This window comes from Amblyraja radiata, chromosome 31, assembly GCF_010909765.2.
Source record: "Amblyraja radiata isolate CabotCenter1 chromosome 31, sAmbRad1.1.pri, whole genome shotgun sequence".
Lineage (NCBI taxonomy): Eukaryota > Metazoa > Chordata > Chondrichthyes > Rajiformes > Rajidae > Amblyraja > Amblyraja radiata.
Window position 1 is genome coordinate 23526479 of NC_045986.1, and position 15893 is coordinate 23542371.

The 15893-nt window shown below is 44.1% G+C and overlaps 1 protein-coding gene across 4 annotated transcripts in view; it reads right to left on the minus strand.

The window, feature by feature from the left end:
- Positions 1–15893, minus strand: part of morn1 (MORN repeat containing 1) — a 168235-nt gene that overhangs the window by 63326 nt on the left and 89016 nt on the right. Inside the window, exon 12 of one of the 4 annotated variants that reach the window (XM_033048114.1) lies at positions 5829–6127. The exons of the other annotated variants lie outside the window; for them this stretch is intronic. Coding sequence (XP_032904005.1) covers positions 5901–6127 — 227 coding nt within the window. The 3' untranslated portion in view covers positions 5829–5900. Of the gene's footprint in view, positions 1–5828; positions 6128–15893 lie in introns of those variants that run through there. 4 annotated transcript variants of the gene reach the window in all.

Here is a 15893-nt window from a genome sequence, read left to right on the forward strand (position 1 = left end):
TTCGGGACGAAACCCTTCTTCAGACTATGAAATCATGAGAGGAATAGACCGGGTGGACGCACAGAATCTCTTGCCCAGAGTTGGGGAATTGAGGACCAGAGGAGATAGGTTTAAGGTGAAAGGGAAAAGATTTAATAGGAATCTGAGGGTTAACTTTTTCACACAAAAGGTTGTGGGTTAATGGAACGAACTGCCAGAGGAGGTAGTTGAGGCAGGGACCATCACAATGTTAAAGAAACAATTAGACAGTTGCATGGATAGGACAGGTTTCAAGATTCAAGATTCAAGAGAGTTTATTCTCATGTGTCCCAGATAGGACAATGAAATTCTTGCTTTGCTTCAGCACAACAGAATATAGTAGGCATAAATAAATACGGAACAGATCAGTGTGACCATATACCATTGAATATATATATACACACATGAATAAACAGATAAAGTGCAATGGGCTATTAATGTTCAGAGTTTTGTTTGAGTTGAGTTTAATAGCCTGATGGCTGTGGGGAAGTAGCTATTCATGAACCTGGATGTTGCAGATTTCAGGCTCCTGTACCTTCTACCTGAAGGCAGTGGGGAGATGAGTGAGTGGCCAGGATGGTGTGGATCTTTGATGATGCTGGCAACCTTTTTGAGGCAGCGACTGCGATAGATCGCCTCGATGGTAGGGAGGTCAGAGCCGATGATGGACGGGGCAGTGTTTACAACTTTTTGCAGTCTTTTACGCTCCTGGGCACACAAGTTGCCGAACCAAGCCACGATGCAACCAGTCAGCATGCTCTCTACTGTGCACCTGTAGAAGTTCGAGAGAGTCCTCCTTGACATACCGACTCTCCGTAATCTTCTCAGGCAGTAGAGGCACTAATGTGCTTTCTTTATAATTGCATCAGTGTTCTCGGACCAGGAGAGGTCTTCAGAGAGTAGTTTAGAGGGATACGGGCCAAATGCAGGCAGGTGGGACTAATGTAGTTGGGACATGTTGGCCGTTGTGGGATAATTGGGCTGAAGGGCCTGTTGTCACGCTGTTTGACTCTATAACTAAAGTAGTGCATTGAATTCTGACCTTGCCATTGGTGCTCATGGCTCGAGAATAAATGTTACAAAATCTCCTCCACTCAGCTGCATCTTTAACTGCATTTAAAAATCTCCAGAAACCTTTCTTTTCAACACACACCACACTCCAGCATTAGGTGCCTGTGAGGAAAAGACTCTGTGGCATTGTGCTCTATTCTGCCGGAGTAACTTTCTGTTGTTGATTAATGGTCCGTCAGGACTTTGCCCCCGCTGTATCTGTTCAGCCGTAATGATGACATGGACTGTGTCTTGCAGCAAATGGCCTCAACGTGCTGTTGTGTACAATGTACACGCATTTATCCGAGCGTGGCCCATGTGTATGTGTGCGTATCGTACGTTTGCTTTTGAAAAATGTTGCTTTTTGCCACCTGCAAGGGAAGACTGCCGACACGGCAAGCTTTCCTACCTCTAATCCCGCACTCCTGGTGGGAGCAGCAGGAAATGATTAGTCAGTCATTTTGCTGCAAGCTCCTTTTCTCCTGTGGCCCTACTGTGCCAGGTCAGAGAAGGCAGACGAGAACATTGCGTGAGACTGTCTGGAAAAATGCCACATGGCGTTATGGAAAATGACAGGCTAACAGATGGCAGTCTCTCTCTCTCTCTGGGGAATTTATTACGCTGCGCTCAGGGTGACTGACTGTGTGATGGAGCCTGTGTTTCATAATTCATTTACTCTCTTTTTTTTTTTAAAGGCGCACACTCCTTTACCTCAGTAGGAAATTGTAAATTCTGGGCTGCTTCACTGAGGGAATAACAGAAACACAGAGTTTTGTTCATTTGGCTGCTTCTGCGTTGGAAATGCTGCTTGAACATAATCTCCTTCCGCTTCTGCAGTCAAGTGTTATGCCTGATAATGTCTGTAAAGAGGGGAGAATCAAAATGCTGGAGTAACTCAGCGGAACAGGCAGCAGCTCCGGAGAGAAGGAATGGGTGACGTTAAGGGTCTCACCCATTCCTTCTCTCCAGAGATGCTGCCTGTCCCGCTGAGTTACTCCAGCATGTTGTGTCTATCTTCGATTTAAACCAGCATCTGCAGTTCCTTCCTACACATGTCTGTAAAGAACGTCCCTTTGAATTGTAAAGCCGGCTATCATCATGCCAGTATTCCTTCCATTTCCCCCTCCTCCCCGCTTCCTATAAGCTTTGGTACCTTGCTGAGGCATTCTGCCTTGGGCCCATATCCTTCTGGCAAAGGATCCATGTAGCTATTCAGAATAAACATTCGTTCTGCTGCCAAATCTCTTGACTCCGAGTCAGAAGGATGTGGGTTCAAGGCCTGTTCTGCATATTTATACAAAATACTTAAGACCGATGGATTCATGCAGCAATGATGACGGATGGAGGTGCTTGTGTTGTGAATGAGACCTTTAACAGCGGCTCCACCTGCCCTCACAGGAGGATGGAAATGATCCCGTGCAACGGGTTCCAAGAGGAGCAGTAGAGATCTCCATGGTGTCCGCAGTAATATTTATTTTTCCATCATATAACCAGAGCGGATTATCTGCTCATAATCACACAGCTATTTATGAAACCTTGCTGTTGGAAATTTGGCTGCTGCAGTTCCTGCTTTGCAGTGTGACTCCCCTTCAAAAGCTGCCCCACTAGTTATGAAGCACTTTGAAATTCTGTGAAAACTGGTTCTCTCTTTCTTTCTGGCCCTTGCACTTGCGACAGACTCAGTGGGCTGAAATGCCACCCTCTGTGCCACTATAACTGTGATTCATATCAATTTATATACAGACAGGAGGTGGAACCGGCCAAATGTTACTGACCCGAGTCCAGTTAAACCAAAGATAGACATAAAGTGCTGGAGTAACCAGCATCTCCAGAGATAAAGAATGGGTGGCGTTTTGGGTCGGGACCCTTCTGAGTCTGAAGAAGGGTCCCGACCTGAAACGTCACACATCCTTTTTCTCCAGAGATGCTGCCTGACCCACTGACTCCAGCACTTTGTGTCTATCTTTGGTGAAAACCGGCATCTGCTGTTCTTTGTTTCTACATTCCAGTAAAACTAAGTTCACATGTATCCTGACTACCATCGAACCAACATCAAGGGCTTGCTCTCTCTCTCTCTCTCGTTCCCCTCCCCCTTCCTCCCACTAGTCCCACTGTCTCCGCCCACTTTTTTTCTCTGTCCTACCCCCTCCCCTGACATCAGTCTGAAGAAGGGTCTCGACCCGAAACGTCGCCAACTCCTTCTCTCCATACCTCACCCGCTGAGTTTCTCCAGCATTTTGTGTCTACCTTCGATTTTACTAGCATCTGCAGTTCTTTCTCAAGCTTTAGAGGTACCATGTGTTAAAACAAAATGTTATAACTGACACCTCATCTTCCTGTTCAGTTGGACAGTGAAGATCCCATGACACAGCAAAGTCAAGTGAAGTGTCCCAAGCCACATTCCTGTTTCAAAAGAATTCCCAAAAGTTAATGATCCAGTTATTTGCCTCACTGCTTTGAGGAATCTTACTGGCTATATGTTGTTTCCTGTAAAATAACAGTGTCCGCACTTCAAAACTATTTGGAGTCACAGGAGACTGCAGGTGCTGGAATCTGGAGCAAATAACAAACTGCTGGAAGTTTTTGTTCCACTTTCCGGCACCTGCAGTCACTTATATCTCCATTCTGCTCTTCCACAGCAAAGTCTCCTCCAGGCATTCCCACTTTGAAGATAGACCAAAAAAAGCTGGAGTAACTCAGCGGGACAGGCAGCATCTCTGGAGAGAAGGAATGGGTGGTGCTTCGGGTTGAGGCCCCTCTTGCTGCCTGTCCCGCTGTGTTACTCCTACTTTTTGTGTCTATCTTCAGATTAAACCAGCATCTGCAGTTCCTTACAATACAATACAATATACAATATTTATTACATGTCATTTGAATCTCAGTGAGGCTCAAACGAAACTCCGTTTCCACAGCCATACAAACAAAGACAATTTCCTACAGACATACACACAATTCAATTTACAGAAACATCCATCACAGTGAACCTCCTCCTCACTGTGATGGAAGGCAAAGTATTTTCTCTCCCCTGCTCTCCATTTTCCTCCCGATGTTGAAGCCCCAGGCGGGCGATGGTAAGTCCCACGGCCATTTTAGGCCGCGCCGGGCGATGTACAGCCCCGCTCCCGGTCTAAAAGTCACGAAGTTGGAGCCCCCGGCGGGCGCTGGAATGTCCCGCGGCCATTAAAGCCGCTCCGGGCGATGTACGGCCCCGCTCCGGGTCGTTCCAACCCCGCGACACGGGCTGGAGAAGTTGCGTTGCGGGAGCTCCGAAAAGCGGTCTCTCACCCGGACCCGCGAGCTCCCGATATCACAGTCCACAGAAGCTGCGTTGCTGGAACTCCGGGGTCGGGCCGCAGCAGCGAATCACCACCGCTCCCCATGCTCCGAGGCCGGCCAGACCCACGATGGTGAGTCCGCAGCTCCGTGACTGGAGCCCCTAGGTCGTTCCGGCTGGAGGCCACTCCACGGTGCTAGGCCCCAACGACAACGGACACCCGGCAGGAAAAAGGTCAGGTCTCCCGTGCAGGGAAGAGATTTTTTTTAAGTTTCCCCCGCCCCCCCCCACATATACACAGTTAAAAACACTATTAAAAAACACGAACAACTACATTTAACTAGACAAAAAATTTAAAAAATGAACAGACAGGCTGTGGGGGCCGCTGCAACAGGTGAGTCGCGCCACCACCGAAGTTCCTTCCTGCTCTGTGAATCTCTCTCGTAGAGTGGATGTGGAGAGGATGTTTCCACTAGTGGGAGAGTCTAGGACCAGAGGTCTGTGACACCAGACGGGTGTCAGGGGTCATGGGAAGAAGGCGGGAGAATGGGGTTAGGAGGGAGAGATAGATCAGCCATGATTGAATGGTGGCGGGGACTTGATGGGCCGAATGGCCTAATTCTGTTCCTATCGCTTATGACCTTATGATCTCCTTCTGTTGTTTCTACTGCACTTCAACATCATTCTCATCAACGCTCGTTACCAAGTCATTATGTCCTTGCTTAGTACATGTGTTCTCCACCATCTTTACTTCCAGCACTCCCTCAGTCCATCACCCCTCCTTAACTGGTTCCACCCATCACTGACCAGCTTCTGCCACACCCCTCCCTCTCAATTCTAAATGCCGCCTATCGTCTGAGTCCTGATGCAGCTTTTCGACCTTAAATGTTAAACATTCCTTCGCCTCCACTGAGTACTTCCAGCTGTTTGTTTTTTTTGCTTCAAAAGTTTTTGTTGGCTGCAAAAGACCTTGGGATATTCTGGGGACATGAAATGTGCAAAGGAAATGTATGCTGTTTATTTCTATTGTGCACCAAGATGGTTCTTATGAAATCATCTCTGAGTGCGCAGTTTATAGGTTAAATGTTAGCGAGGAACGGCAAAGTGTTTCGCAGCCAATAAAGTATCTTTCTGTAGGGTAAACATGTTATCGTGCAAGAAAAGCAACAGCCTATATGTGCACACCAAGGTCCCACAAACAGCACTGCATCAAAGGTCACATTATTTATATTAGTGATGAAGATTGAGGCGATAAATATCGGGTAGGTCACAGGATTTCTGCTCTATCTTGGAAGTGTGAAGCTTTCCACAAACACCTGAGTTAGCAGGCAGGGCTTTAGTTGAAACAGTCGCCCAAAATAACCCCTTTCTGATGTCTCCTTGGTTTGCACCAGAATATCAGCCTGGATTTGTGCGTTCAACCCCCTGCAGAAGGGTTGCATTGCTGCTTTCAGCCTCAGGATGTAAAAATTCCACCAAATCACAATCACAATCAAAATAATGCTTTACTAGCCAAGTATGTTTCACAACATACGACGAATTTCATTTGCCAAGTCAGTCATACAAATAAAAAGCAACTGAACACACACAAAATACATTTTAACATAAACATCCACCACAGTGACTCCTCCACATTCCTCACTGTGATGGAAGGCGAAAAAATGTCACATTGTATACAAAGGAGGAGAATAGGATCTTTTCTGTCTAGGAGACACAAGAAACAGCTGATGTTGATGCTGGAATCTTGTGCAAAACACCAAGCGCTGGAGGAACTGAGTGGGTCATCTGTGGAGGGAACAAACATAATGTTTCAGGACAGAACCCTTCTTCTGATTCTTAAGACTCCAATCCGAAGAAAGGTCCACAACCAAAATGCCGTCCGTCCATTCCATCCTCGTATGCTGCCTGACCCGCTGAGTCCCTCCAGCACTTGGGTGTAATGCAAGGCTTGGATGAGACATCACTGGGCCACTGGTAACGGCAAGATCTGCAGAATTTGCCTTTTCCCCCCCAACACAAACAGCTGCATTCTCTGAAACTACGTCTTCAGTTACTGAGAGGTTTTATGCTTTTAAAAGGACGTTTGAAACATGTTCTGCGTAAGTCAGCAAAGCTGGTATACTGTGTGCAGTGTGCAGAACTGCCAGATGCATTTTCAAGGGCAGAGCAGCACACGGGCCCAAGCTTTTGTAAACGATGCTCGGAGTTGATACTTCCCGGCACTAGCCCATGGTTGCCGCATTCTATTTCCCTTTGTGTCTCACACCCACGAGGCAAATGGAATACATTTGCTGCAGATAACCCACGGACAGGGTCAATGACAATGGGAACTTCTGAGAAATTTGAGTGAAATCTGCTGGGACTTTCGTTCAGTGTGTGTGCAATTCCGTGGGAAATATCTTTGCACAGAATCAGTGCAGTGCACCCTTCCCCCAGCCTCTGCAAATGAATTTAACAATCACTGGCAGACTGTAAATCTGAACGCTGCCACCACCATTCTTAAAAACCACTGAGCCCAAGGCCTTCTCATATAAATCTGGGAATGGAATTTCTTAAAGCAAGGTTGGTCTGCAGAGTGAACTGTCATTTATATTGAAAGGTAGACAAAAATACTGGAGAGACTCAGTGGGTGAGGCAGCATCTATGGAGCGAAGGAAATAGGCATGGGTTCAGGAGAAATTAATGCCACATCGTCCCAGACCACTCACCAAGGTCAGTCTTGAGATCACAATCTTTTGACTCATTGGTGATGGTGAGTAGTTTAGTTTAGTTTAGTTTAGAGATACAGCGCGGAAACAGGCCCTTTGGCCCACCGGGTCCGCGCCGACCAGCGATCTCTGCATATAAACACTATCCTACACACTAAGGACAATTTTTACATTTACCATGCCAATTTACCTACATATCTGTATGTCTTTGGAGTGTGGGAGGAAACCGAAGATGCTTTAAAATGGAAAGAAAAAAATAGAAAAAAAATAGAATGCATTTGGCTTTGTTATGGCCAACATGGTCAAGAGGCTCAAACCACCACATGTATTCAGCTGGTCCATTTAGACTGCTTCCAGAGACTATAGTGGGTGCAGTTCATACCAATACACAGAGTACAATGCATTGCCTTGCTTCTTCTACCAATATACAATGGACATCCACTTCGGCATGGAGAACCAGTATGGGCTGAGCCCGTGAAGCACCAAAACCAATGCTAGATAGAGCTTTAAAGCCATGCACTACTAGCACACACTATCAAATAGAAAGAGAACGGCAGAGCTTATCAAATACTCAAGGACAAAGGAAGCTGAAGAAAGTGGTGGACATTGCCCAGCCCATCACGGGTACTGACCTTCCCACCATCAAAGAAATCTGCCCAAAGAGCAACCAATATCATCAGTCCCACATCACCATGGCCATGTTCTCTTGTTCTCACGGCTCCCATTGGGAAGATACAGGAGCCTGAGTACTGTTGCTTCCAGCTACAAGAACAGCTTCTTCCCATCAACCATTACGTTTTTGAAGCACACTTCACATCAACCACAACCCTACCCTGGCACCAAATCACTACAGATTTTGCACTACTATGGTTGTTCTACATACTTTGGTTTTTAGCACTATCGTGGTCTGGTTATTATCAATAACTGGTAATTTACTGTATATTTGTTATTGTTGTCGCAGCTAATGTGCTTGTCAAGCTGCAACAAAGTAGGGCTTTCTGTAGTGGCTCATATTGGTGCATGTGGTAAATAAACACTCTTAAAGTGCCACAGATCCCAGTAACAAACTAAATATCTCTGGTGACTCTCCAGCCTTTGCTGACAGGTTTTGTTGGGAGTTGGAGCACATCATTTGCTGTAGCACACCTGGGAAGTACAAGCAAACGTGACATTTCAACAAGTGCTGTTGTATGAGTGTTTGTTCACAGAACAATCAACAGGATAGGATTCACATCACAAAGTTAAAGCCCTCCTTCCACTACTATAGCAACGTGGATGCAAGAGGTAAAGAGGTCCCTGGTAATTAGCACTGCTTTTGGGGATGCATTTTGGGAGGATTAATGAGGCTACGATGCACATAATGAGTGGTAAGATTCTAGGAATTAGCGAGGAACAGAGGGACCTTGGTGTGCATGTCTGAGATTCCCTGAAGGCAGAAGAGCAGGTAGATAAAGTGATTAAGAAGGCATACAGAATGCTTGCCTTCATTAACTGGGGCAGTGAGATTATGGTACAACTATACAAAAACACTGGTCATGTCAGGGCTGGAGTCCTACACCAGTTCTTGATGCCATACTATAGGAAGGTTTCTCTGCCCTGTACAGGTGCAGAGATAATTCATCAGTGTGTTACTTGGGATGGAATATTTTGGCTATGAGAAGACTGGAAGGCTGGATTATTTTTTTCTTGAAGCAGAGGAGGGACCTGGTGGATGTGCACAAAATGATGAGGGGCATAGTTAGGGGAGATAGTCAGAAGCACTTTCCTTCCGCAGTCTTACTGGTTCAAAGTAAGGGATAGGAGATTTAGAGGGAATTTTGGAAGAAATGTTTTTTATGGATAATTTTCTCTGGCATACCAGAGGTTGCAGGAAGTATTTAAAATTATGAGGGACAGAGATAGGGTAGACAGTCAGAACCTTTTTCCCCAGGATGGATAAGAAGACATAGCTTTAAGGTGAGCTGGGCGAAGATTAAAGGAGATGTGCGGGGCAGGTTTTTTTACACAGTGTCTGGAACATGCTGTTTGGCTGGCTGATGGAGGCAGATATGATAGTGGCATTTAAGAGACCTTTAGATAGGCACGTGGACTTGCAGGGAATGGAGGGATATGGAGTATGTGCAGGCAGATAAGAGTTGGTCTTGGCATTATGCCGAGCACAGACATAGTGGGCTGAAGGGTCTGTTCCTGTGCTGCACTGTTATATGTTCCATGCATGTTCTAGAGGGTGATTGTGATCGGGAATACGTTAACAGAGGAGCAGCAGATTCTCACAACATTTAAGAAGCATCTAGATGAGCATTTGAATCACCATGGCATAGCAGGCTACAGGTTGAATGCTGGAAAAGCTGATTCGTATAGATTAGTGCCCTGATGACGAAGTTTCCCACTTGCAAAGAACAGAATTTGCACGTGGAATATTAATAAAATATTAAGTACTATGTGATTTTCTCATCAGAACAGTGCAATTTACCATATCTCATTCTGCATGTCTAACAGGTTTTATAATTAATTTCTCTCCCAGTAATTCCTCCATGTCAACAGCTCTATTTACAGTACCAATGTTTCCCTGCATCATCTAGGTTTCGTGCCAAGTCTAATTACATGGTGCACAGAGTAGGAGATGTGCTGTAGGACCTCACATTGGCACCTTATTTTAAATTTGAGTATAGCGAGGAGATGCCTCGATAGAACGTAGAACACAGCACTGCCCTTTGGCCCACAATGTTAATCCTGACCAAATGTAACTAATCCCACCATTGGCCTGCACATGCTCGTTATAAATCACTGTTGAGTCTCTTGACAGAGGCTGAGCTTCCCCCATCATTCCCGGTCAGTCTTGTCCAGCTGACCAAATGGTCTACCCATTGCCAAATATAACCTTTGTGTTCCCATTCCATACTTTCCTCCTGCTTCTGCAGCGTAATATCCCCATAATTTCTGGCATGCAAACATCTTTCCCATCTTGTTAAAATGATGATTCTCCAGCACCATAATCCCTGTGGTGCAAAACATATCTTGAGTTCACTTTGTGCTCCACTCAGCTGTTTTCTTGATGCTGAAATCTACAGGGGACTGAGACAAACCTGGCTTCCTTCATCAGTAATTTAGTAGGATTGAGGATGAAAGATGAGCGTTTTATTTACCACAAGAGCTTGGATACACATGGTGCCCTTAACATTGTAATACATCCAATATGCTTCACAAAGTGTCGATAATTTATTTGAAAATGAACACTATATCAAAGAAGATATTACGGATGTTGACCAAAAGCTTGGTGGAGGAGAAAGGTTTTTAAAAATGTCTTAAAGGATAAAAGAGCAGCAATGAAATTTAATAAATACATTTCAGAAATGTCAAGGGTGAGGAGGCCAGACTTGTTGGACTGGAAAACACTGGGAAAGGGAGGTGGAGCATCCGGTGTTATAAAACACGGAGAAGGTTACACATGTCATGGGGTCAGCCCACAAAGGGCAGTGTGGACAACCTGCTAAAGGAGTGACTGCCAACAATAAACAAAGATACCTCGAGGCTTCAGATGCAGGAGCATTGAGAAAACCACCAAAATTTATAAAGAGACTGCTCAGAAAATAAAGCTAAATCCAAGTTCCTGTATTTAAACGATGAGTAGTTCTGATTATATTTAGCTATCATTACATTATTTTGATTATTTTATGTGGAGATTTTGCAAGCTCTTGCCAATGGTAAGTTTTATAGGAGTCACTGTGAACTCAGCCCTTTCATACAGACTGGCTGTCATTGTGCAAGGCTGCCCATTTGTTCAGAACTCCTGTCTCTATGACTCCTGTTGACCTGTTCCATACAAAACATACTGGAGACATCTCCTCATATTACCCAAAGTTAATGGTCCACTCCTCTTATTGAATGGTAAAAATCAGAGTTTAAACCTTTTATAATAACTTAATGCAATGTTGATATCATCTCAATTTAATAAATTTGGTCATTCTTCATCTTGGCAAAGCCATGGAGACAGACTTAGCTAAGAGGAGAATTATATACGTGCATGTTAGGATACCTCCCACTCCCACAAGATCACTCCCACTCCTTGGGGGGGGGGGGGGGGGGCAAGAAAATGACAGAACAATCGGGGCCAGCAATAGATGACTTTATAATGGAGCCCATAATGGCCCATTGTTGGCTGGGGAAGAGGTGATAACAAGAGGGATACAAGATGTGAAGAGTGGAAATGATAGGATGACAATGGTGGAGGAGGGAGGGAGTGGAGGAGGGGATGGAGAGGGAATGCAGGAGTTACTTGAAATTAGAGAAATCATTATTCACACCACTGGGTTGCAAGCTGCCCAAGCGAAATATGAGGTGCCGTTCCTCCATTTTGCGTGTGGCCTCACTCTGACAGTGGAGGAGGCCCAGGACTGAAAAGTCAGTGTGGAAATGGGAAGGGAAGTTAAAATGTTTGGCAACTGGGAGATCACGTAGGCCAAGGCAGACTAAGGCACGTAGGCCAAGGCAGTACGTGTTCAATAACATTCACTAATGGCACGTAAAACTTTGCCCTACAAGAGAGAGTTTCTGGACCACAATGTTAAATGAATTAACTGCACTGTCACTCTGCGAACAACTTGTTACGATGAGAGTTCTGACTGCTTGCATCCTTGATTGTGAAGTTCAAATGGTATGTGTAAATTAAGCATCAGATAATAATTAGTCTCATTAGTTTTTTTTTTTAATGTTACTGGTTTCCCCTACTAAGTTGTCCAAAGGTTTAAATAATTAACTTGTAAAACTGTACATGAAAATTCTTCCATCTTTCACTCAACAGACTTGCATATTGTCAATCTTCGTAAAACCTTTAATTGGGTTTATGCACAAAATAAGTTGAATTTGTTCGGAGAGCAGTCTACATGCAATTTCCTGTTAATCAGAATGCTGCACAAGGCATGATTTGAGTTGACTTGAGAATGGTAACTATTGAAGTTTTGACATTCACATAACGAAAACCGAAAATAGATCTTGTCGGAATAACAGGCAGTTAATTAAAAAGGCGTTCTGTGGAAATTAAATTCTCTGCCTAGAAAATGGTCAAAAAGGAGGCTGAATTTGCATCATTGTAACATCAATTTGACAAGCTAAATGCACACTGGAATCGAAAAGCAAAATGACTACAGATCTCGAATAAAAACAGAAAATGCCCGTGATGCTCAGTAGGTCAGGCAGCAACTGCGGAGGGGGGGCACGGAGTTAACTGTCTTCATCAAAGAGAAAACAATTAGCACAGAGAGAGGGGGGTGGGGGGGGGGGGGGGGGGGGAGGGGAGGGAGTGGAGTAACAAAGTCAATACCTATGATAGGGTGGAGATAAAGATTGATTTACAAATCTTCCATATATTTCCACCCAGCATTCACTTCCAATTGCAGCTTCCCTGAATCCTCAATTTCCTTGCTAGACTTCTCTATCTCCATTTCTGGACACAGTTTAGCTATGAATATTCATTACAAGCCCACAATCTTCCCACTGCCATCTTGACGATATGGTCTGAATGCAGGCACATGGGATTTCCCTACATGGTCAAAAAGTGGGCATCAGAAGAAATAGTAAGATTAAACGAGAACTTACCAGTTTGAAGTTTGATCTGTATTTTATGAGGAGTTACGATGAGGGATTACGTGAAGAAGCCCGCCAGGACGCATGCGTGTCATTCTTCAAAGCAGCGGTGTGAAATCACAGATAACTGTAATGACTAAACATAGTAAGATTAGAGAAGAGATACCAGTTAAGTATATGATCAAGGGTGGGAGCGGAGGGCACGTAATCCCTCATCGTAACTCCTCATAAAATACAGATCAAACTTCAAACTGGTAAGTTCTCGTTTAATCTTACTATTTTACTTCGGAGTCACGTGAGTGACTACGTGAAGATTTTAAAGCTCTGTGATTTCATGCCGTGGAAACGAGTCCATGCATCACGTCTGCCTTGATGACTGTAGGAGGAATTGTGTTAACATAATTTGGACATGAATTCGACATTGAAATCGTAAAATTTGTTAACACAAAATTATAACCCCTTTTTATGGGTTTAAATTAATTTACAGAACTTAAAATTGTTTCTGCAAACGTTCCAGGTTTCATTACTGGTTTGTTGTAAAATAATTGGAATGTTTTTTCCCCAGACCATCCTGCTGCCTTGAGGATTTGGTCCATTGGTATATCCAACTGTATCGCTGCCGATGTAGCTGCAGCCCTGGTGGAATGAGATTAAAAAATATTAGTATCCACCCCAGCCTGTGTTAGCACCTGTTTCAGCCATCTTGAGATGGTCTGGACCGTCACTCTTTTGTGTGGTTGCTTGTGGCTGACCAAAAGTGCCTTCTCATTGCCTCTTAGGATTTTCGTTGTCTCCATGTATAACGACAGATGTCTTACTATACAGAGACGGTCATCTGTTGGGTATGACCTAAATTGTATATTGAGGCCTGCTGATCCCTGTCTGTTCTGCTTTACTAACTCATAGATATGAAACGTAATATTTTCTGTTGAGGAAGTCATGTTGTCCAGTCTTAGTTTATGCAGTGACTGTACCCTCTGTGCCGTGACCAATGCCATTAGCATGACTGTTTTTAATGTCAGTCTGTGTAGGGACAGGGCTGTTGCTGGAGACCAATTCCTGAGCATCTTCAGGACAATACTTACATCCCATATTTGGGAGTACCTGGTTCTTGGGGGATTAGTATTAAAAATTCCCCTCATAAGTTTTGTTACCAGTGGGTGAGTCCCAACAGAGTAACGCTCTCTCCCCTGCCATAGGTAAGTCGATAGGGCACTTCTGGCGCAGTTGATGGCACTGTAACTGAGCCCCTCATCATTGTGGAGGCCTGCCAGATATTCCAGAACAGACGGGATGTTCATGTCTCTGTAGGTGATGTTGTTTTTATGGCAGTACATCTCCCACTTCCTGATATATACCAGATACTGTTTATTGGTTGACTGTCTTTGGGCCACCGAGATCATGTTCACTGTTCGGTCCGTCAGTCCCAGTTGTAGTAGAGGTGTTTTTAAACTCTACAAATTAATAAGTTCAAATGTTTATGGCATGGGTGGCTATCCCTTGTTACGGGATGTAGCAATAAATCTGGTCTATGTGGGATGGTGATACATGCTTCTAATACCATGTTTAATACCACTGGGAACCATGGTTGAGTAGGCCAATCGGGTACTACCAAAATACCAGACGCAGAGTCTTGTTGTATTTTCCCTAATACCCGACTGATGAGGCAGAAAGGAGGGAATGCGTAAATAAACAATTTCCCCCCCAATGCAGCGAAAATGCATCTGTCGCCGCTGCCCCAGGGTCTGGTTCCCATGAAACATAATTTGATAACTGGTGGTTAAGTCTGGATGCGAATAGATCGATATCTGGTGTTCCATATTTTGCTGTAATATCAGCAAATACTTTTTTATTCAACATCCATTCGGTGTTTTCATTAAATTTGCGTGACCTGGTGTCTGCCACTAAATGTAATCTTCCTGGTAGGTAAGTGGCTGATATCCAAATATCTCTCTGGATACACCATTGCCAAATTGTATTAGCCAGATTGTCACATGATGTCGATTTGTTTCCACCCATGTGGTTAATATATGCTACCACGGTGGTATTGTCTAATTGTAGTCTAACATGCTGGTGATATGACCCAGTACAATATGACTTTAGGCCATGGAATGCACCCAACATTTCCAGGTAGTTTATGCCCAGTGTGAGTAATAATGATGCCTCCTGAGCAGTCCATCTACCTCCACAGCTGGTGATGGTATTGGTGGCTCCCCACCCAAGTGCACTGGCATCAGTTTGTAGTACCATGGAAGGGTTACTGACAATGATTGGATTGGAACAAAGCCAGATCTATCCACCATTTTAGTTCCAATTTAGCTTTGATTGGTAGTTTCATAGGTCTGTCAAAGTGACCTGCATTAATTTAGAGTGCTTGTATTTTTGCTCTCTGTAAGTTTTGGTAATGTAGAGGTCCAAATTGTGTGGCTGGAAAGGCAGCCACCATTTTGCCAATTACTTTTGCTACCAATCTGATGGATGGTTTGCTGATGTCAGTGAGGTTATTGCAAGCCTCTATTAAATCTCTAGCCTTTCCCTTAGGCAGAGTCACCGACATGTGAACTGAGTCAATGGTGAACCCCAAATAGTCCATAGTAGTGGAAGGCGTTAGTTTAGATTTAACTGGATGGATAATAAATCCCAGTTTTTCAAATAACTGTTTTGTGGCTGTTACAGTTTGTTTGGCCAATTCCAAAGTTTTGCCCACAATGAGTATGTCATCTAAATAGGCCATGACCATGTGTTTACGTTTCCGTAGAAACGCTAGGGCTGGTTTCAAAATTTTTGTGAACAGCCTGGGGGCTGATGATAATACATTTGGCAGTGCTTTATACTGCCAGAGCTGTCCCATCCGGTTGAATTTTAAGTAACATCTGTGGTCACCTCGTATAGGCACTGAATAGTAAGCATCTTTTAAATCGATGCTGGCCATGAAGTAACCTTTGGAAATTAATTGTTTAGCAGTAACAAAGGTTTCCATTTTGAAGTGAATATATTATACAAATGTATTCAATTTTGTCAGATCTATGATGATGCGACAACCACCATCTTTTTTGTTTTTGGTAAATATATTGGACACGAATTCTAATGGTTCGTGTTGAGTTTTCTCAATTACACCTTTTACGTAAAGCCGCTCCAGTTCAGCTTGCGCTTTTGATTTTTCTTTATCAGAAAGCACGAACATTCGGTTCGGTATATGTTGAACTGGAGGGTTATACTTGTGTATAAACTCTATTGTATATCCCTGGATACTGCTTAAG